Source organism: Callospermophilus lateralis, chromosome 3 (genome assembly GCF_048772815.1).
Source record: "Callospermophilus lateralis isolate mCalLat2 chromosome 3, mCalLat2.hap1, whole genome shotgun sequence".
NCBI lineage: Eukaryota > Metazoa > Chordata > Mammalia > Rodentia > Sciuridae > Callospermophilus > Callospermophilus lateralis.
Genome location: NC_135307.1, coordinates 123,533,403 through 123,557,875, shown reverse-complemented (window position 1 = coordinate 123,557,875; position 24,473 = coordinate 123,533,403). Strand labels below are relative to the sequence as shown.

At 37.5% G+C, this 24,473-nt stretch overlaps 1 protein-coding gene across 2 annotated transcripts in view; it reads right to left on the bottom strand.

The window, feature by feature from the left end:
* Positions 1-24,181, bottom strand: part of Gabrb3 (gamma-aminobutyric acid type A receptor subunit beta3) — a 220,202-nt gene extending 196,021 nt beyond the window's left edge. Inside the window, exons 1-3 of one of the 2 annotated variants that reach the window (XM_076851271.2) lie at positions 24,102-24,181; positions 23,124-23,215; positions 22,835-22,902 (exon numbers count right to left, since the gene is read on the bottom strand). In XM_076851271.2, the coding sequence (XP_076707386.1) occupies positions 22,835-22,902; positions 23,124-23,215; positions 24,102-24,181 (240 nt within the window). Of the gene's footprint in view, positions 1-22,834; positions 22,903-23,123; positions 23,216-23,344; positions 23,425-24,101 lie in introns of those variants that run through there. The other variant, XM_076851270.2, reaches the window with a different exon arrangement.
* Positions 24,182-24,473: the final 292 nt, after the last annotated feature.

The following is a 24,473-nucleotide window of genomic DNA, read 5'->3' as shown; positions in this document are numbered from 1 at the left end:
TCTTACGGGGAAAGTATCTGGTCACAGCTATAGGTGTTTTGCAGAATTCAAGAAATTCTGTTAGTTTGCTGAATAATTTTCCCGTGAAAAATACTGTATTTTTCAAATGTATTTTCTGTATACATGATTTTTCTTCTTAAGCCTATTTATTGAAATGATAGGTACATGATTTGATTTTTCATTTATTGAACCAGCCTTGTACACCTGAAATAAATCACATATAATCAGTATATAATTCCATTGATATGTTGCAGGATACGATTTGCAAATATTATTATGTTCCAGACTTTTGTGCCAACATTCTTGAGAGCTTTTGTTCTCTAATAGTTTCCTTTGTGCACAGTTTTCATCTGGTGTTGCTATCGGTGTAATACTAGCTTCCCAAAATGAGTTGGGAATGATTCCCTCCTCTTCTATTTTCTAGAGAAGATTGTGTATAACTACTGTTAATTCTTTAAATGTACTTTAGAATTCTCTGGTAAAATTATCTGTGCCCAGAGATTACTTTTTTGGGAACTTCTAATTACAAATTCAATTTCTCTAGTCATTAATGGACTATTCAGATTATCTATTTAATTTTGGGAGTGTTTTAGTAATTTGTGCTTTTTAAGGAATTCATCTATTTTTTCCTAAATTGCTGAATTTCTATGAGTAAAGTTGTTTACAGTATTCCCTTATATTCCTTAAACACATGCAGGATGCATCATGGTACTTCCTGCTCATTTTTGTGGTTGGTGGTTTATGTCTTTCATCTTTTTATTTTTGTCCAAAATTTATCAAATTAAATGACTTATGTTTAAAATTCCAACTTCTTATTTGGTTGCTGCTCTCTACTTTTTTTTTCCTCCTGTTGTTTACAATTTCTTTCTTTGTGTTGGTGCCAGGCATTGAAACTGGCATCACACAGTAAGGGACAAGCTCTACTACTGAGCTATGGCTTCCACCCCTCAATCACAATTATTCTTGCTTTTAAAATCTACTTGTTTGGGGTTTATTTTGAGTTCCCTTTCCCACTTTTGAAAACTTAAATTTGAGTGCTTTCTTTTTTTAAAAAAAAAATTAAAATTTATTACCATAACTTTTTGCATGTGTACTGTTTTAACAGCGTATCCCTAATTTTTATATGCTATATTATCATTTTCATAAAATACTACAGACCTCTTCATTTTTTTGAGTCCTCCTCTTTGAACCATGATTCATTTGAAAGTTCACTTTCAGAGTGAACTTTCAGAGATTTTCCTATTGTCTGTCATTCATTTCTTGGTTGGTTATATTAACTTTCAGAGATTTTCCTATTGTCTGTCATTCATTTCTTGGTTGGTTACATTAAGCTTGGGAAACAAACTATATGATGTGGAATTTTTTTTTAAGCTGTATCAAGGTTTGCTATATGACTCTGAATATGGTTTCTGCTGGGAAATGCTCTACTGGGTGGTGAGCAGAAGATCAGCTCCCAGCATAGCCCAGCCCAACCACCGGAAAGAAGCGTGTGCATTTATATATATATATCTTAAAATGAAGTTTTAGATTTGAGAGAACCCAAGTTTTGGCATTTGGATGGAGTAGGGGAGATATAATCGAAAAGATTTCTATTCTTTGAGGCCAACGTTTCCTTGATCTTTTGGCTGGGCCTTTTTTTTTTTTTTTTTTTTTTTTTTAGCTTTGTATTTATTTGTGTTCTCTCTGTCAGCAGTTCCATGTTACCTACTTCCCAGGGCAAAGTCTTGGACATAGGAAAGGTAAAAAGCAAACTGAAAGAACTCAATATAACCTCCTTCCTCAAGTTCTGATGTCATTAAGCAATATGCTCATCCTATGTCCATGTTTTTTGTTGTTGCCATTGTTTTAAGGAAGGCCTTGGAGGGAGTACACTACTCCATTTTGACCAGAATTGGAAATCTGTTTAGATTTTTTTTTAATTTCTATTAGTTCTTCTTTTCCATCTCATCTTTCCCTCTGCCTTTATAACTTGTGATTGTATTTGCACTTAGCATATCCACCAGAAAAAAAGGCAGGGAAATAGAAAGAGCCAGATTCAAATGGGTCTCTTTTGTTAGTCATTAGCAACTCTGGAAGAGATTCAGTAAAGGAAGAAGTATATGCTATCTACTAAAATAAGGTTTTCGATAATCTGTGGGTGTTCATTATCCATTCAACCCAAGCCCTTAATTAGCAATCGGGGAACATGAAGGCTTAGCCCTCATTCATAGAAATAGCAACTTTTTTGTTATGAAAATATATATTATGTTTTTAAATTTTTTCTTGCATTGTGCTAAGCAAAAGAGCCAGCTGGCATGGTACCTATCTTTAAGGCATGTTCGATTAAATAAACAAGAATCAGGCAGACCAGAGAGAGACAAATGAATCAAGATTAACTAAAATATATGTTTACATTAGATTTAAAGTAGCTATTGTTGATTAAGTAAAGTTAAAACAAAAATTTGCTTTATAATAAAATACTTCTATTCAGTTGAAGATGTAGATTTTGATGGAATTTATTTCATTAAATGCTTAACTCATAAATGGTACAAAATGGTCACAGATGTGACAAACCTGTAATGCAGACCAGAAAAGAGGTCAAAGTAATGCTGTGATATTGAGCTATTAAGAAAATTACTTCTTTTTTTTGCTGAGAACTTATTAGAATTCAGAAATATCAGGAAATAACAGTGATTTTTTGAAGTTTATTTATTTTAAATGTTTCATTAGGATTTAACTATATATTTTTTGCAAGTTCCTCTAATAACAATGCAGTGTTTGGCCCTTTTTACCTCCAAGATTATGCATTATGAAATACAATTATCATCTAAGAATAATGAAATCTATAGATTTTGATAACCTTTCTAGATTTTGGAAAGATTTAAGAACTATTACTGTTGAAACGTATATAATGCATGTTTTCCAGGGTTCTCTCAAATCTAAGCTTTTGTACACTTCATTTTAAGAAGCCTGGGTGGGAGAACAGTTTTTGATGGTAATGCTATCTAGAACTCATGGGATTCCTTTCCTTAACAAACAACATTTAACAATTCATGTTAATCAAATATTTAAAATAAAATAATAACCTTTTAAACATCCACTGGCAACAATTTCATTGTGGAAATTCAAACCAGAAATGCACAGGAATGTGTCCAGAACAATTGCAGATGGAGAGCTGCATTGTTCCAAAGTCTACGGTCTCCAAATCTTGGAACGAGACCCAACCATAATAACAGTACTGATCGGATTTCCTTCCTTAAAAAAAAAAAAAAAAAAAAAAAGAAACCTCTCTATACACATAGAAGGATAGAAGGTCATAATGTTAAGGATCTTAACCTAACCCCCTCAACCTCCTCCTTCTGATTTGAAACTTGATATTCAGCTCCTAATTTTCATCATATCCTAATATTTTCAAAACACCTTGTGGAAAATAACCCATGATGTATCTAATTCATTGCTACTTTACTGGGGGCCTTGTGCTGCTGTTGAGTCAGCACCCCAGGAAATGAATTTTGGTCAGAGCACAAATTTCATCCTTACTTCTCTAAGTTTCATATTGCTAAGTCTGTTCCTTCTCTAGCTAATTTCAGATTTTCATTTTTTAGGAACAAAAGCTATGTCCTTACATCACACTCAGTCAACTGCATCCTGTTTTTCAAATATACTAAATAACATGACTTTTAATGGTTGCTTGGCAAGGAGGAGGGGTACATATTCAATAGCCATTAGCTGAGATGGCATCCCAGTCCATCCAATAAGTAAACATTTTTAAACACTCAACAACATTGTGTCACTTAATGAGCAGACCAGGAGCCTGTTTTTTCATACTCAGTTTTTCTTCTGGTTCTTTTTTAACAGTGTAGTTACCTAGGGTGAGAGAGCGATGAATAAACAGACAGGGGTCTACAGACATCCTTTCTGTCAACTGGCACAATTACAAAATCACTTCTAAACCATTCACCGTTTGCTCCCTGCAGTGAGTAGAGGTTTCAAGAAATTGTGTATTGTTTAATTGACAAATAAAAGTTGTATGTAAAGTCATCCCTCAGTAACTGTGGGGGATTAGTTCTAAGACCATCCTTCCAGATTCTGAAATCTGCATGGAGTGATATTCATGTATAACCTACATACATTCTGCTGCATATTTCAAGTCATTTCTAAATTACTCATAATACACAATACAAGGCAAATGCTATGTAAATAGTTTCAAAATTGCATTTTAATTTGTATTTTTTAATTTTTGAATTGCTATTGTTTTTATCAAACCCAGCATCTCAAGCATGAGCACTCTACCACTGAGTTACATCTTCCCCTCTTTTTTGTATTTCTTATTTTTGAGACATGATCTGAGCTCAGACTTGAAATCCTCCTATCTCCACCTCCCAAGAAGCTGGGAGTGCAGCCATGTGCCACCATGCCCAGCTTCCAATATTTTTGATCCACAGTTGTTCGAATCCAAGAACGCAAAAATCATAGATAAACCATAGACTTTATTTATGGTATACAACAGGATATTTTGATGTATATATATATACATTGCAGATGGATTAAATCAAGCTAACTGACATATCTAACATCTCATATTCTTATCATTTTCCAATGGCTCTTAACCTAGATACAACAGGAAGAACAGAGTAGAATTATTGTGAAAGGGAAATCAAAACACAGAGGAATCACAGAATAAAGATATCATAGATTACTGCACTTGAGCGCTCCAAATTAGGGTCATGGGGGAAAAGGATGAAACTTTATATATTACCAAAATTATCAAGCAAGATTAGATAAATATATTTTGGAGAAAAGGAAAGTGATGAAAATCATACTTAGGATAACAAGATGAGGCACATTCTAGGAAGCCTAGCCAAGAGGAAGGGCACAAGCAAGGGCTATGGGTTGATACAGGTCCCAGAAATAGCTGAGGAAGATGGCTATAAAACAAGAATTCAACAGTTAGGAGTGGCATGGTCAAGTGAAGGGCTTGGTGTGTCTTTTAAGTACACACTCTCTACTTCCCATGTGAATATTAAATGAAAGGGCCAGGGATGTTGCTCAGTAGTAGAGTACTTTCCTAGCATGCATGAGACCCTGGGTTGAATGCACAGGACTGAAAAACGAAAAAGACTAAATGGGGGGACCTAATGGAGAGGAAGTTACCATGCTAAACAGGATACAGAAAATGTACATACAGGAAAACTCAAAGTATGGAGCATAGAAAGATGAATTCCAGATAGGAAGAAAAGGAGATTTTTATCTAGGAAACACGTGGAGGCTGAAATGTGGCGGGTTACAGGGCAGAGAACTAACCCTATCTGTTCATCTTCTGAGGGAAACAAAATTTGAGCTCAACAACTATCTGGAAAGATGAAAAGTCACTGTGAAGGTCTTAAAGACAGAAAATGTTCTGAGTGATGAAGATAATGAAAATAAAATAATAAACATTTTCTGAAGACACTTTGTAGTCAGGGACCATTTTCTTCCAGTGGGTGAGTTTGCTTGTGGTACATACATCGACATCTTTTTGAAGGTTGGACAGAACTGCAATGCCCACAATTTTAAAAGGATAGAAGTCCTTGAAATGGATTTCCTTGTGGTCTAGGTTGGGAGACAGAGCCAGGTGTTTAAGGTCAAGTCAAACTACAGTTTCCAACCCAGCAGAAATAATGGTAAGGATGGGAGAAAGAGAAGGTGACACTAGAAAAAAAAATGTTTTTAAAAGCATAATAGCACCTTGGGTCAAATGTGTGACCTTAATGTTAAAAAAGTGGGGGAAATGATGTAATGCTATTTCTAGGCATGATATAAGGATTAAGATTTAGGGTAATAAGGAAAAATGGTAACCCATTCATCTCATCCTCAATGTGGAAAAATCCAACTTCATCCAAATTCCCTTTCTAATTAAATGCTAATGGGCACTTAACATTTTTTTTCTCTGCATCAGTGGACCAAATTTTGGATCAGATTAAAGGATGTGTGACTTTTTATTTTCTCATTAACTATATGGAAAGTTGTCCCTTAAAATGTTACGCATGTAGGGCAAAGTAAACTAATGGTTTGTTAAACACTATCTCCCATTAATCATCATGCTCACTGGAAGCCACCTTCACTACACTCCTGATAAAAAACACAACAATGGCACCTACCAGGACCTCTTTCTCCCCCAGAGGTAGATAGTGGTGATGAACCTTATGCGAGGACCTGGTCTTCAGTTTCTCTATATCTGATTCACCAGCTGCCCCTACTATTCACCTACTCCAATGCCAAAAGGATCAGTTATTGAGATAAAATATGGGATTAAATTAAGATTACAATGTCATGGCAGAATCCAATCCTCTAGATAAAAATGGTCAATTGTGACATCAAAGCCTCTAACAATTTTTTTCCAACTTTTTAGGCCTGACTTCCAAGGAAATTCTTATTTTCTTGTGTAAAATTTATTTCCAGAGTTTGCATTAATTCTACTTCAAGTTGTTGACTTTAACTTGTGTACTCTGCTGCTTACATCTGTCAGAATGCCAAAGATAAGGTTAAGATAAATCCAATTGTAGTATAAAATCAAATTATTTGCATTTTTTATTATGAGTGAGATAATAAAATTAAGAATGATTTGGAGATTCTGTTCAGTTTTAGCTTTAAATCTTAACAGTTGGTGGGCTATAGAATTCAACAGAATTCTACTCCAGAATTATAGATGTAGACTGTTTTTAGGCAGTTCAACAGAAGCCCAAATAGGGAGATCTTGTCTTAAAAGTTTCTTGGTTACATGTATCAAAAACCTTTAAGATTTCATATCATTTGATTCAATATTTGAATAATGAAATATATCTCATGGGCTGGGGTGTGGCTCAAGTGGTAACGTGCTCGCCTGGCATGCGTGCGGCCCGGGTTCGATCCTCAGCACCACATACAAACAAAGATGTTGTGTCCACCGAGAACTAAAAAATAAATATTAAAATTCTCTCTCTCTCTCTCTCTCTCTCTCTCAAAAAAAGAAATATATCTCATGATATGATCTATAATACAATAATCATTGCACAAGGACATTCACCCAAACATTACTTAGTCTAGCAAATCAGAGCAAATTACCTAAATAACCAACAATAGGAAAAAAATTATGTAGAATATATTCTTCAACTACGTAACAATACTATATGGGGCCATGCATGGTGGCAAATGCCCATAATCCTAGTGACTCAGGAAGATGAGGCAGGAGAATCACAAGTTCAAGGCCAGCCAAGCAATTCAGCAAGGCCTTAAATAATTTAGTGAGACCCTATCTCAAAATAAAAAAAAAAAAAAAAAAAAAGACTGGGGGTGTAGCTCAGTGGTTAAAGCATCCCTGGGGTTCATCCACAGTACCACAAAAAAAAAGAAAAAGAAAAAGAAAGAAAGAGAAAATATTATATAGCTTTTAAAATATTTGTAAAATGTGTTCAATAGACTAGGAGTCTCTAAAATATAAAGCTACATTAAAAAGTATTAACAATAGTAACTTGTGTCTACAGTGTATTAATATTACATGTATACTACATGTGCATCAAAAACTTAAAATAGATCCTGTGCTGAAATGCCCAGGTGTTTGCAGAGTTGCAAAACATGATGCTTTAGTACATGCCTGGCTCAGATGTAGTGGGAAGGAGGAAAGCACAAAGGAGAACAGCTGAGTAAAAATGAAGGCAGAAATCCTCTCTATATATTCTCTATATATTCTAAATTTCCTTGGTGGGAAAATAAAGTTTTTAGCTTTGTAAAATAATAAACACAATTGGGCTGGGGTTGTGGATCAGCTGTAGAGGGCTCAACTAGCACGTGGGAGGCCCTGGGTTCAATCCTTCGCACCACATAAAAATAAATAAATAAAGGTATTGTGTCCAACTACAACTAAAAAATAAATGTTTAAAAATAATAATAAACACAATTTTGTAAAAGTAGTGAAGGTGTAGCAAGTACCAAAGTTCATCACAAATGGTCACTTTATCAACTCCAGCCAGGTGGGTCTTATTTCACATCTTAAACACAAAAGCATTTTTTACAGGGGGAAAAGTTCCTACACCTCATATAAGGTCAAAGAATATGGGACTCTATTGTAAAGTCATGAAAACCCATGGGAGTGGTGATCATTCAGAGTTCAAATCTAGGTAAGAGAGGATTTCTGCTTTCCTTTTTATTTATCCATTCTCTTTCCTTCTTTCTTCTCTCCCACCACATCTGAAACAAACATGAATCAAAGCATCACATAAGTTTTGCAGCTCTAAAAACAAGGGGGCATTTCAGCACAGGTTCCTTACCAGAGACCACCAGAGGTGCTACCAGGATCACAACAGGTTCTGTCTCAGGAAGCTCAACACCCTCAGCAGTTCCACTTTTATCAAGGTTAAACATAAGGAATGCAGAACAAAAGAGAATACAACGATTTGCAAAGTACAAACTAACATATAGTTGGCCCTCTGTGTTCACAGTTAAATACATGGATTCAACCAACCACAGATGGTAAATATTCAGGGGAAAAAAATTGCATCTGTAACCACACACATACATATATTTTGCTTGTCCAGCAATATACCAAGCAATATACTGTAACTACTATTTACAGATCCTTTGCATTGTATTAAGTAATCTGGACACATTTTTAAGTATACAGGAGGATGCATGTAGGCTATATGCAAATACTACACCATTTTATATAAAGAACTTGAGCATCCATGGATTTTGGTATCTGTAGGGCTCCTAGAACTAAACCCCCAGGGACGCTTAAGTACAACTGTAACTCTACTTTCTAAATAAATGTGGTAAGATATCCCAGTATTCCAAATATTTAAGGAAATAAAGTCCCTGTTGGTTATAATAATTGTACCATATTTTCTACTTTTATTCCATCCATAGCTCCCTTAAGTCTTTTCCATTCCTTCTAGTCCTCTGGTTTGAATGATTGTGTGCCTTAACCTCTGAAATTGATTTGTAGGCTTTGAGAGGTCAGGTCTCAAAATGATGGTATTGGAAAGTGGGGTCTTTGGGAGATATCTACATCATGATGGGATCCCTCATAAATGGAATGAGTGACCTTTTCAGACAGGAACCAAGAGCTGTCTGGTCCCTTTTGCCATGTGGAGACACAGGAGGCTCTGTCTATGGATGAGGAAATCTTACCAGACACAGACTCTGTCCCTTCACCTTCAGACCTATGTATAGTGAATTTCTGTTGTTGAAAAGCCACCAAGTTTATGGTCTTTTGTTACAGCATCCCAAATGAACTTATCCATTTTTCTCCCAAGATGCTTTGCAAAGCACTATCAGAAATAGCTAAATGTATATCTCTCATCTCTATGCCCAACTGTCTGTAAGTTTCTCCCCCTTTATTCATTCCTACCATCACTACAACCAAGGCCCGATATTATTGATTCCTCATACATTCCTCAGTTGGCTCACTGATTGCTCACTCACTCCTGGGCTAACATCAAGCATCCTCTTCATGTGTTTCTTCAATGATTGTTTGTGTCCGTGAGAACTCATCCATGTGGCAAGTCTGCAGTGATCTAGGCAACATCTATACAGATGCACTTAATCAGAGAAACATGGAAAATGACAAGTATCATCATTTGGATTTATTATTCAGGGCTCCTCCTGGTTATAAGAGCCATTACATATTACTTAAGCCACTTCTTAAATCTACAGTTTTAGGATGAAGGAGAGAGGCAGCATAAGAGCACACTTGTCAACATAGAGCAGTTATATTAAAAAATAAAGTCATAAAGGAAAAACTAGACATAATTACTAAGTGATACCAGTTATTTTGAAAATTAGAAAAAAAGTGCTTTGCTTCCTTCCAGTTATTTCCAGTGTGAACCTACAAAATAACAAGGTTCTGGTGCATATAGCCTATTTCAGACCAATCTTCACTCTGAAGCAACAAAAATAGTGTCTTTCCATACATATTCCCCAAACCAGTCTTTTCTGCCCCACTTTTCTACCATCCCAAAAGTCTCAACAGTATAGTGAAATTATATCACGCTTTTTTTTTTAATTTGGGAGTTTTGTTGTGATTGTTGTTGTTTCCACAATTTTCATTATAAACAGGTAACCACACCAAATCAATCTTCATAGAAGTGTGATGTAGAAACACTCAGCTTTCTGATAATAGACACAGAAATTAGCTCAGTAATATGACAGACTGATTTCTGAGTCCCTCCACTGGTTAAATGGAGGATTCTGTTAACACTGTCACATGAGCAAGTTTTGAGCTATTTGTACATCATTGCATAATCAAGTTCAGTCTTGTGCCAAAGTACATATACCAGGAGGTTAGATGTCAGTTAATAGATGCTTGCTATCCTGTCAGTCTTTGTTTAACAAATTCCATCTGCTGTCTTCTAAGGGATGTGAGAAAATAAATAAAATTTCCCCTTAATTGTTTTAGAAACTGAGAGAAGGAATAAAAGGAGAAAATAATGTTGAAACAAATTGCCTCTTAAGGTATCCAACTTGGAGAGAGAAACGAATGTAGGCATGCAGATAGCCTCTGTGCCTCTATACCTGACACATCTAGAAATTCTTTTCTACACTATTTGTCAAGGACCCAAACATCCTGAATTAAGGTTCCTCTGTCAGAGACCTCCTCAGACCACCTCCAGTGACAAAACTAGCAGGCAAAATCATCACTGTTTATCTCTTAATGAGAGATAAAAGTCATTCAGGTAGGAAGCAGAGAAACCACACAGGGCATCTGCTCCTTTAATTGACCTTTTCCCTTTATCTCTGTAAACCAGCCAATTGCTGTGATCTGTACCCACCCACGGATTCTAAGAGTTGGCTCTACCCTAGGTGTGCTAATTCAGTTACCCTTAGAAAAAGATGCCTGCTTCTTTTAATGTCTGAACTTTAAAGCATCAGTCATACCCCTCCTTCTTCTAAGAGAGAGAAACCTTGAGTACCATATTTGTGGGTATATATGGGGGACTCTGCAGACAAATTATTTCAAAGAGTTATATTAGGAAACTACTCATTTATTCTCTTTAGATTGTGCTAAATATTCCTCTATCAAGATATTACAATCCACTATTAGCAGGATTTCAGCTACAATCAAAAAAGAACAATAAGCACTAAACACTTTGAAAACATTATTATTGTCATAATCATTATTATTTGGGGGAGGTCACTGACTACTTCCAAGTTTGGATCACATTTTATGCATTTTGATCTACATAATCCTAAATAGGTAGTGTCCTAATCATGTAAGAATTCGTACATCCACATTTTCTTCTTAGCAAATAAAATTAAACAATTTTACTTATCTCTTTGCATATACCTAGTACAGTCAAGCCAAAATCTCATCCTCACACCCACAATGGTAACTGTTTCCATTTTATGTATATGGAATTCTTTTTTTATTCAGACCGAAAAATTATTAGAACATAGTAAAACTTTATTTTGTGTAGAGATGTTGCAATATGCAAATTTTACCTTTGAGATCTAAGCTGTTATCTTCTTAAATGCAGGAGAGTCATCCTGGTCAAATGTGACAGTATAGATGACAACAACAAGTCTATGTCTTTTGTTTTGGACTAGTTTATGAGCTATTAAAATGATGAAGTTTTATGATAATACTGATATACCACAGAAGATTATAAAATGATACATGAATTAAATTTATGTAGAACTTTTTAAAATTTGAATATGGGTAATTTGGCACTGAGTAGCATTGATTCAGACATCTCCAGATTTTGTGTGGTTCTCAAGTGATAACGGAAAGGTTATCCTTTGGATACAAAAGAAGCATTGTAATAGTCCACTTCAGGTTTCAGTCACGAATTAATAATTCTCAATTCAGACCAAAACATAATTAACACTGCTATGTTTGATACCTGAAAATTAATCATCCTGGATGCATATTTTAAATCTCAGCTGTTTATGTACAAAATGTCTGAGGCTCACAGCACACAGCATAGATTGACTGACAAAAAAAAAAAAAAAAAAATGGCTCCCAGATTTCACACTGGCCATCCTTCAAGTACAGATTTACAAACTGCCAAATTAGAGTAGCTCGACACTGCTCATCACTACTTGGATAACTAATTAAACTACAGGAGGTATCAAATGACAAATAGTAGCACTATGTGGAAGGCAAATAGAAGATTCCCTATGTTTCAAACTGCTCACCAACTCTAAAAAACCACAAAATCTGAACTGGAAGGTAACTTAGAGAATATACATTCCAGAATCCTCACTAAAGGATATGATCAAATTGAGAGTCCCGGAGTATGAATGCCTCACCAAAGTTCATGCAAATCTTCCCTGGGATTTAAGTACTCTGAATACTAAGTTTTTCCACTGCAGATGGCAATCTTGCACGTTAAACTCTCTAAGGTTTCTAAAGGCGAAATACCCTCAAGTGTGGAGGAAATTCCCTAGATAATTAAAACTCCAAACAGTTAATGTGATAAAGTAAAATCTCAAACATGGATAAATAAAGATAAGCTTTGCAGCAATATGACATAATATAACAAAGACATGTGCCATAGGAGAAAAGGAAAGAGAGATGATAGATAGTGATAAATACATAAATAGATAAAGAGATAGACCGACAGACAGATGAGCATTATGTTTCCAAAACAAAAACTGTCCTTTTTTTTGTTTTTGTTTTTCCACCAGTGCTAGGGATTCAACCCAGGGCCTCAAGCATGCTAAGCAAACACTATGCCACTGAGCCACATGTCCAGGCCCTAAACCACTTTTTTAAAACCAGTAGTCTTTAAAACCAGTAGTGCTTCTAAATGTGAATAACAAATACACAAACAAGACAATTGCAATTAAGATTTTAAAATTTCTTTACATTTCTGAATTAACATCAATTTACTTGCCCATTATTACCAGGTGTGAAAAATCCTGAGCCCTGTACAGGTGCACAGTGGATCAAGGGACCTGCATCTAGAGGGGCCTTCTTGCTGTGTGGTTTCATGGAGAATGAAGGAAGGGGAGAGAAAAGTAAAAGAGAGGAGAGGGAAAGGAGGGGAGATGGAACTCATCCTTTTATCCTGAATCCATTCCTGCTATAAAATAATTAATTCTAATCACCTTTTCAAGGTCCCACCGCTAACACTAATGCCTTAAAGATTAAACTCCAACATATGAACTCCAGGAGACACATTCAAACCATAACTTATATACACAATCCTATAAATATCATAAAAACTGAATGTGAAATATGATATGTCCAAAAATAGAAGGAGACTTTCCTTAGTGGAATGCAACATCAGAACACCACCAGCTCCCCCTGCTCAGCCTCAGAAGTAATTTCTAGGTTTCCAATACTTCTATCTATAAAATACTGAAGCCCAACAGCCTTAAGAAGCTGTATTTTGTTCCCCAAATTAATCTGTTTGGCTGGGGATGCAGCCCACTTGGCTGGTATGCACCAGGACCTGTTTCAATCTCTGACATCCCAGAAAAAAAAAAAAAGAAAAAGAAAGGAGTTTGAAGGAAGGGAGGAAGAAAAAGAAGGAGGAAGGGGGAGATGTCAATAAAGTCCCATCCCTCCAGTCAAACATATCTGGAAAATATTGAATTCTTCACCTTTCTAATGAAGATTTATAAAATCATTAGCATATTAAAGGTCCCGACAATTCCTAAAGCAAGGAAAATAATTTTATCTCTTTAACATGATTTCCAATATTATTAGAGCAGAAACACTTTGATTAAGGAGCACACACTAACCTTCTATAGAACAGTTCTCTTAAGCAACCATTATTTTAACATGTACCACAAGAAATGGCATTCTCACAAGGAACTTCGGTGCCCAAGGCCAAAACAAAGAAAGGATTCAGAAATGAAAACTCATTCAAAGGCACATTCAAATACGCCCTCATACCAGTGAATTTTCTGTACAATATTCAACAGCATAAAAAGGAATTAGTATAATCAGTTCACTCTTCCAACATTTATCTCCAACCTTTTTCTAACATGTATACTGTTTTGGAAAGGCAAAGCATTCTGCAGACCCTACATCAATGGTGAGAAAGTGTGCTTACAGAGAAAATAGCTCTGGGATCCTCGCAATAGCTCAAAACCTTAGAGGTCCATCATTTTGGACAACAGAGATGGTACTGTTTTCCATAATTCAGATGCTTTTGTGTGACAAGTTCACAGAGATCCTCATGTTTCAAGTTACGGTTAATTTTACAGGTTAAACACACAACCAAATAATGAAATCTCTGCAATACAACAGCTTTATGGGAAGGGTAAATTGTTTCACAAACTCATTTAACATATTTTACTCAGAAAATCCTATGTGCCAGGCACTGAGTTTGATATCCATTCTAGTCTACTTTTGACCTGACAAAGGGGCATATATCTTAGATGGATATTCAGAATCAGTATGACTGGCAAACAATTAATAATATTACAAGAAATTACCCCAATTTTTGTTTCTTTTACAATCTTTGGTCTGGATAGATTGATATTCATTCACACACACACACACACACACACACACACACAATGAAATAGTGGGTGACCTAAAAAACTTGTTCCTTATATCTATTTAAATTAACAATCATAAAGACTTTTTAAAATTAAATTTTAAAGGAACATTTTTGTGATATTCAAATAATTAACAAATATTTTCTGTATAGGTATCAAACACAATCAGGGCTACATAACTTTAAATCAGCCTACTTTTTATCCTTTACAACTAATATGAAATAAGAGAAGGCAAATGGTTTTCAGATCATGAATCAAAGCATGTAGATTTTTCAAAGATCTTACATAAAAGAAATTATCTTATTGTACAACTGGGATAAAATATGATGATGTAATCAATAGAATCTGTATCCTCTTTCAAACTGAATAAAGCACAAATTAGGGCATTTAAAGAGATGTGATGTTTTCATGTCTTAATGTTATTTTTACTCACCTTGAATAAGAATGTTAACATCATGTATGCTCAAATTTTAATTGTTTTAAATGCTTCCATGTGATATTTAAATTCACTGAAAGTACAAAAAGTAAAGGCTAGGGGAATACCTCAATCATAAAGTGCTTGCCTTCCACACATGAGGCTCAGTCCCCAGTACCACAAAAAAAAAAAAAAAAAAAAAAAAGACATAGAGAGAAAAAACAGTATTTAATACTTACCATGGATTCTATTTAATATGGTCTCCTGAAAACCAAGATATAAGGGAAATCTCTGTCCCCAAGCCAAACAGATCACAGGCTAACTCTGTCCTGGATGATGGCACAGAACAAATCACCAACACATAAGATCTATCATATTCCTATTTTTCCAAATTTTGCAGTTAGAGAATATTCTTATATTCATATAGAATATTCTTATATGGCTAGGATAAATGGCCCAGAAATAAAACACTGCAAAACTAGCAAACAATTGAAAAATACCATAGCTCCACTGTATTGCTTATGGGACAATGGAAAGGAAACACAGAACCCAGTGAACTCTTATGAAAAGAGCAATAAGAACTTCCCTATAATATAGAAAGGCTCAACCCACATATGTTTTTCAAGTAGACACAAAATTCTGAATTAAAAAAAAAGTACTAGTGGTTGGTATTTAGAATATCCACACCAACCCTTACATCAGCAAAATTACTGCAATATTTTACTCTTTTTCCTGCTTCAAAATCAGAATAAAACTCCCCAGTGAAGAAGGAAACAGCTACTGAATATTATAGAGTAAAAGGTATGATAGTGGGTACAATTATTCAAATTCTGTTTGAATTAAGTCTCCTGAAGTAAAATTGAATACATCATATTTAGAGTGTAAGACTCTTCTCAGTCTTTAGTCCAAATTCTTAGTTGTGAAAATATTTCACTGTAAATTTATGTATCTATTCATGCATTTATGTTTATTCATTTAGTCTTCATTCATATTCTTTCTCAACAAAAATCTAATAGGTATCTATCAATGAGAGGCATTATGTGAGCACTGCTCATAGACACAGCCTGCCTCTTACATCTTTTGGTCTAATGAGAAAAGAAATGGAAAGATTGAGCAAATACGTCCACCCAAATAATATTTACAACTGCAATAAATGTTATAAGGAAAGAATAAGGTTCATGGGGAAGTAGAAAAGGGGGATCTAATTTAGGTAGTATGAAAGTCATAGAACAAGATAAAATCCCTTGAAACCCTGAGAGAGCATCTCTGTCATCTGCTAGCAAGATGATGTGATGAAAATATCACACCTGTGCCACTTAGTGAGAGTGAGAATATCTGCACTATTCTTGAGCCTCTTTTCTCATCTGAAAAATGGAGATGTGGTTAATACCTGTATTGCCTACTTAACCAGCTGGATCATCAGGCTTGATAATCAAATATGACATAATACCTGCAGCATGTTAAAAACTACTAAACAGTGTGCAAAACGTCCAGCTACCAACTCACTAAGTTACACTTCAATGTGTATCATAAAATAATTTAAAAGATTTCAAATGCTTGGTTGGCTTCATTTATTTACTCAAAATGTTTGGTACTCTTCAAAATGCAAAAATCAGTATGCACTCTAAGACACAGAGCCACACTTTTAATAAAAGTGTTCCCTTACCTATGGAAGGAGAGCTATATCACAGATAACAGGCTAGAAAATCAAGTATTGAATCCATCTTGCTGTATGAATATCATGAGGTCTACTGTCCTAAATTTGAGCCTTTAATTCCAAGATAGACAACCAGCAGTATTCTACACTTGCCATCTTAACCTTTGCATTTCTTTGGTTTCTATACACACACATTTAATGAAAAGAACACAACTCTCTTTATTATCATCTATGCCATTTTTCATTTAAACAAGCACCAAATTTATAAGCTGCTTTCCTTTGTCAAGTAGCCCAAGAAGCACAGTTATTTTTCTAACTCCTTTTATTTACCATCATCTAAGGAAATATAAATAATGTATTTTTGTCTAAACAACATTGGAGTTGAAAGACCAAACATTGGAGTTGAAAGCAGAAGTTGGTCCTAATTTCTCAAATGAAACTGAATCTGCTATCAGATTTAACTGTTCTTTAACTACATGTAAATAAGCAGATTTGCACCATCAATTCAAACTAAAAACTTCCTGAGTGTCTTCTATGTGCAACACATAAGAATCCTGAGCTGAGCCCCACACAGGCTCAAGAAAGAGGGCATCTGCAACGGGGCAATAAAGTGTAAGATTCATTTTTTTAAGAGATGTAACAACATAAGCTTTACAACCTCCCTTAGGGGAAATACAAAAAGCATTTGCTTTGGGCTCTCTATACCATTCTTTCTAATATTAAACACAAACCTCTCTTCATAAAGAGCATATTATGTAAGGTATTGTTGTCATCCATCTCTAAAGTTCATTATATGCTTTCTTATCAGTGCCCCAGCATTGATGTATGATCATAACTTATGCATGAAACATACTGCCAGTGAAAAGTAATGTCCTCAATAAACAACCTTACCTCCCAAATGCAGCAACCTGGAACCAAACACCACTCACACACTATGGACCTTACCCCAGGAGCACCTTCCATGTAAGCAGTTTTCCAACCCCCAACTGGGTCAGCAAAATGTTCTTCCTTTCTGCTGAGTCATCCCCCAGCTTGCTTTATAATAAAAGCATAAGCACATTTCCTTCTTTTAAATTGCTAATAACAATTCATATGCAAACTCTGAAAATATCCATACCTCTATGGAAGAAATCAGTGAAGGAATACTTTCTAAAGTGGGATCCTGTTGCTGTCTTTACTGTGATTTTCTCTGTAGAGCTAATCCCTTTGTGGTAGGGCTTTAGTATCTGCACACATGCCATGAGTGATTGGGAGCCTGCAGTGGAATTACTGATGATTAAGTTACCTGCCTAAGGCTAAACATTGCTATAGACTTGGAAATAGAACCCACAGCTCTAGTCCTAGACTATTTTCTTAAGTACACCACCTGGTGCTGAGATTCAGCACCTCCTGCCTGAGAACCTGGGTAAGTGCTGGACAGGCTGGGCTCTCATTCGCGCATTCACTAATGGCAAAGAAACCTCTAGATTTTGAACTGGGAAAGGAGAGGTTCATTCATGTAAATTTAGTAAAAAAAAAAAAAAAAAAAAAATGCCTAAAAGATGAATTCTCCAAATCTCTGATCCTAGCTTACTGTAGTCAAGAACCTCTCACTGATTTTTCCTCCCTTCAGAAAAGGACAAAGACATAAAATGACAGCATAAATGCATACACCGGCCCAGGTGTATACGATTTTGTACATGAGTAGATTGTATCCATTCAACAATGATGTACTCCAAAGTTATTTTCAAAAAGTAACATTTCAAAAATGTGCTAAAACTATGCTCTTATGTGACACTTTTTTCACACCTGGCATAAAAATGTGGATTTTATGAGAAGAATATGCAACAAGTGAAAAATGAATACAATAGAATTAGCATAATGGATGAATACAGCTCATAATAACTAAACATACATATTAGTTGTTGCTTAAAGGAATGCTAATTTTAAAAAATGGATGGCAATTTATAATTTATGTGCATGAAATCAGGAAAAAATAATCCTGTAGTTACATTTGCATTAGGATTGAGTAAATTTTAATGGAGTAATTAAATATAAGTAATAACAAAGTGCTAGTTAAATCATAGAATTTAGAATTAATACTACTAGAGTTTAAATCTAGTTTTATGTCCCCAATGCTTTATAGTTAATGAAGCAAAAAGTAAGTACATGTAGCTTCTGCTCTGAATCAACAAATCAATGATTCATTCTAATAAATAACAAAGAACTCATTTTAAAATATCATGTTTAAGTTTTTGTTTTGTTTTTCAATATTTCCTTATGTATCCTATATTTTCAATAATCTTCATACACTGATTCATCTTTCCATCTGTATATTCAACACATGCTTCTTATACACTAGGACTACTGCTAAGCACAAAAATTACAACAGGAATGTACAGTAATTTCCAGGAGACAATGTACTTGCACGTACACAATTTCACTTAAAATCTATGGACTAAATCTCAATAATTATATAACCATGCATAATTTTAAAAGATTACCAGAAATTTTCAAATAGGCACTCACTAAGAGAAACAAGATAGGTTATGTAAAACAAAATGGTTTTTGATCACTGTTATGTCAGCTAATTAAAAAGAAGAGCATGAAAAGGAGAATTGGAAGATTTAGAAAAACATGGAAATGTGAAATACATCCACTATCCATGAAACAAGCTATGGCAAAACCAATGCTGTATACTAAAATATTCAAATCCACTCTTAAGTTGTTTTTACAAAACACCAAAATGAATGATGAGATATACATGCATTTATATAATTTACCTCTCTATTTGTTATTTAAGATGAGAGGCATCATCTGCGGGCACTACTAGAAAGAATGCACATTATAGTTATTTAAAGAAAAAAGCAGCACTATTACTATTGTGCAAAATTTGTTGTCCTTCTTTGCAATAACCCCCCAAAATCTCAAGAACAAGCTTATGCATATTTCTCCTAATTGAAATACACATGCTTTTCAGTTTCTTTATTTGAAACCTGTGAATTTTTAAAAATTTCATTATAAAGGATTCTCAAAAATTTATTTATGGGGTTTGAAGATGTCACTCAATGGTACAGCACTTGCCTAGAAGGCAGGAGGCCCTCGATTTGATCTCCAGTATCACTCCCATGATCATTTATCCATAATTTTTTTAAATTTTGTCATTGTTACTTCTCTGTCTAAATTTACAGGTTGGCCCAAACATTCATCTTAAAAAGCACGTCCCAAATTTTGTCAATCACTGCTTAAGATTGTTTACCATTTGTATTCTTCTTATTTTCCAAAAATTATCATCTGATTTCTTTTGCATCATGGATAAAGGCTCAGGTGTACATAGGTCTGTCGAATTTTCCCCATTGCTTCTCTTAATTATCCCATTCAGAGTTTGATCCTGCCCATTCATCCATCTATATCTTTACCGTTTTCTTTCCTCCTCCTATGACAGTCTCAGAATGCTATTCATCTCCCTCATCCAATTTAAATATATTTTGTTTCATAAAGATTTCCACATCAAAATAACTTCTCCCAAGACTTCTCTCCTCCAAGCTCCCTCTTTCTCTCTCTCTCTCTCTCTCTCTCTCTCTCTCTCTCTCTCTCTCTCTCTTGCTACTTTCATCTGTTCTTCTCATAGAATGGGATTTCTCATATCCTACTTTTGTTACAAAACCCTTAAAGGAAAATCATATCTTATTTAGTGACCATTTCTTTATCCATAACTTATAACAGTTTTTTGTAATGACTAGTGTAATTATAAAACCTAATAAAACAATTTGTTTTCAAAGAACTGTGATTGAGTGGTAGTTCTAATCTTACACTCAAATATTCTGTCCTTTCCCTATAAAATGTGACTCCCAAAGTAACACTCAACAATTACTACCTTTGAAGTTCCTGTAATAATAGTTTAAATAACAGTCATTATCAGATACAAATATATTAAGGAAACTCAGAATTTTCTACAGCCTGGTATTGATTAATCTGCTTCTTGGAGGAAGAACACATTTCAAATGGCTTTCAGTCACATCTTTCCAAAAGCCTACAGTATCCAATCCCACTAATCCTCAATTTTTGTCTACAGTTATTTTATGTTTACAGAGACAGAAAAAAGAATACTACCATGAGAATGCAAGAGAAAAAAATGAATGCAAGAAAACCACAGCTATACTATGCATTGTGATTACTATAGGATATATATTTAAAGACTATTCAATATCATGGCCTGTATGTTCAATTTGTCTTTAAATTATTGAGCCCATACAAAATTGGAACACCTTGATTCATGGTACATAAATTAAGGCAAAAATAACAAAGTTTTTAAATGTACCAACTATCATCACAATACCAGAGCAAATGGATAGCTAAGTTTAAAAGTAACACAGAATGTGCAATGGTGTGCAATAATATATTCCTGTTATTCTTCTGGTTGTTTTAATATTGTATGGGGTTCTTAAAGAGTCACTCACTACATTTTCTCTTCCATCCACATTCAATATAATAATTTTTGATAGAAAAATCCACTAAATATCCATTAACTATTGTGTCAAATTTTCTCCTCTAGAGAATTTGATGTCCCCAATTAAGAAAACCAGTTTTGAGAGACTGAATCTTAAATATAAAAAATTTGTTCCCTTAAGATAATAAAGCATGTATTTTGAACAGAATTATTTTCATAAAATTATCAATGAGTGAAATATACATAATGTTAAATTTTAATGAAAGTTGGCAACATTCTTTCCATGTGTTTTGCTAATACTTACACTGCCTTCATATATAAATGTCCTAAGTGGTATACTTTACAAAACAAACTTTTTCTTTTTTCTTTTTTTCAGTGCTGAAGATGGAACTCAGGACCTTGTTCATAGTAGGCAAGTGCTCTGCCATGGAGCTACATCCCAAGCCCCTCACACTATATTTTTTTTCAAATTCAGATTAAAAGTGAAAATGTGATGAAAATATCTTAATGTAGTTAAAAACTCCATCCTGTGAAATCCTCAGTTGTATACATTTTAAAATACATTTCATTAAAGTCCATATAAAATAACACCTTTAGTTTATTTTAATGCAATCATATTTTTATAACTTATTGCAATATTTCTCAAAATACTGTGCATGAAATACCAACTTCAAAATAATCTGAAGCACCAGTTTTAAATGCTGGGACCTGAAAACTCCACTTTGGCCCAGCTAGATCATAATCCCTTGGAGTGAAGAAACAGAGAGCATGCATTTAAAAACAAGTTTGCCCCCAAGTGATATTGACGTACATCAGAGTTGAGAAACCTATGCCTCATATTCTCTAAAACCATGCCTCATATTCTCAGTGTTGTATGTTCAAAAGAAAAGTTGTCAATGGTTTCTTCCAATTTTTTTTCTCCAGATGCTTATTCTTACGATTTCTAAAGTTACACTCAGCACAAAAATCAAACCTGTCTTCAAATCTCATTTCAGCTCAAGTAACAAATGAAAGGGGTCATTTATCTCATCATTCCCTGGTGCCCTAAAAAGCTTTGTGGGCAAAAGTCTCTGACACACTCTCTGCACCTCAGAATACTGACCTCTACTTTTCACAGGTCAGAATAATGAATCCTGCCAGCATTCACATCAGCCCTAAGTGACAGGAGAACACTAGCCTTGGACTCTCCTGGCAGAGCTGCCCCTTTCTAGAGAAGGCCTGCAACTCGGGCCCTCTCCTTCTCTGGGTAGGCAGGGCTCCGTCAGCACCCTGGACAGCGACCGGCAGAGCTGAAAGCAGGTTCTCAGGGTTCAGAAGAAGCCTGCCTAACTTAGGAAAGAAGCTGAGACCCATGAACTGACCTGAGTCACACCTAGTATACACAAGCCACCCCTCCACACATCTCCCCAGCTCCTCTCAAACTACCAGTATTTCTTTCCAAATGACAACAAAGGAAACCTTAAGTACCTCTTACCTAGAATATACGAGCCACCCCCACATCTCGCCACACTCCCTGGTTCCCCAGCGCCTGTTGCTAAGGAGGCTAGACGGCACTAGGCAAGCCTAGCGACCAGGTGACAGCCCGCTGGAGGATCTCTGAGCACGAGGGCGGCTGTGACAGCAGGGCTCTAGGCCAGCCCGGGACCCCTTCTGCAGGCAGGGTGCGCCCTCCGCAAGGCTCCAACGCCTGCAACACCCCCATACACACTCAGCATGTGGAGGGAGCCGGGTTAGCAAAAGGCCCGCGCCCAGGAGCGCGGCTCCCTCCCGGGCCCAGGAAACTCTGCCGGGTTCTGGAGGCCTCTGGCCCAGCACTGTGGACGCCAGCGGGCCCAGACAGCAGGGTAGGAGCTCAGAGACAGCCTTGGGAAGGGCAGGCACTCACCATGTTGACTTCAGAAACCATGTCGATGCTGGCGATGTCGATGTTCATCCCCACGCAGACTGGGGGACCTGCGGGAAGCGCACCACACGGTGATCAGCCAGGCTCCGGCAAGGGGTGCGGGCGGCTCTGAGAATGGGGGGACTATCCCGGGAGGGGGCGCAGATGAAATACAACCCACCCCCCCCACTCCGCTGCAGCTTAGCGGATGCGGCCCCCGCCTCTCTCTTCTACCCAGGCCGCCAACGCGGTGGGTTGCGCTTCCCGCAACGGCAGCGCGCATCCCACTTACCCCCAAAGTCGGGTCTTAGGCGAATGTCGTAGCCTTTCAACAGCTTGTCCACCGTCTCCTTCACAAAGGACATGTTCCCGGGATCGTTCACGCTGGGGGGAAAAGGAGGGAGGCACAGAAAGCAGGGTCAGGCGGTGGCTCACTCGCCAGCGCCCGGCGCGCACACCGTGCGCCCTGCCCGCCGCCCGGCCCGCTTCCCGTCAACCCACCCGCGACCCTACCTCTGGGCGCAGCAAACCACAGCCACCAGCACTGGGGCCGAGAAGATGCCGAAAAGCCTTCCTCCCGCAAAGCCCCACATCCCTCCGCCGCGCCCCGGCACGGGGGAGGGGGCGCCCCGCCGCCGTCGCGACCCGCAGCCGGGGCTGCTCCTGCTGCTGCCGCCGCCGCCGCCGCCGCCGCGCTGGCCGGGAGCGGAGGAGGGCGGAGGGGGAAGGGGAGTAGAGGAGGGGGAGGAGCGGGGAGGGGAGGAGCAGCGGGCGCGGGAGCGGAGGGAGGGGGAGGAGGCAGGACGAGTCGGAGGCGGAGCTGGCCGCGCCAAGCTCCTGGCCCTCCCCCGCGCTCACTGCTGCCCGGCGGCCCCGACCCTAGGCGCCCTCTCCCACCTCAGCAGCCGCCACGCAGGACTCGGAGCGCAGAGACTATAGGGTGTAGCGGCCGGCCTGGCGGGACACTGCGGGCCGAAGCCGCGGCTGCGCGGCGCCAGGCGGGGCCGGGAATCGGCCACCAAGCCAGCTCCTCTGGGCTCCTTGCGGCAGGGCGAGGGAGGGGACCCGCAGCTACCGCCGCGCGAGCAGCGGCAGCTAGGGAAACGCTACCCGTATCCTTCAAACCCCATTCCGAGTCTCTCAACCCGACCCCCAACCAGTTTCAGTACAGCCGGGAGCCGGTGGGTGCCGTACTGCGCCTCCGGCTGCGGATCTACGCGATACTGCGTCCGGAGGGAGGCTGCGGAACCCCGGGAAGCCCCCGCCTCACCTGCGGGGCTCAGAGCCTTGGGTCTCCAAGGTCCAGGAAAGCCAAATTGGCAGCAGGAGGGCCAGGAGCCCAGAGCACATGGCGCTGCTCCTGTGGCCTAACCTGGGTGGGATCCGCTCTTCCCTACAGTCACCCAGCATTCAAACGACGACGTGGGGATCCCCGCCCCTACCCCCACCCCCGGGCTTTCCCGCCTGACCCATCTTCCAGCCCCTTGCATGGCGGCCCAATTATTTATTTATAAAATATAACCATGTTTAAAAAAATTGGTTCCTTAACTATCCTTTCAACCTCACCCCTGAACAATTCGCGAGATCCCTGAGTTCTTCCTGCTCACATAAATGCAATTAAATGAATGGTGAAGAGAATGTT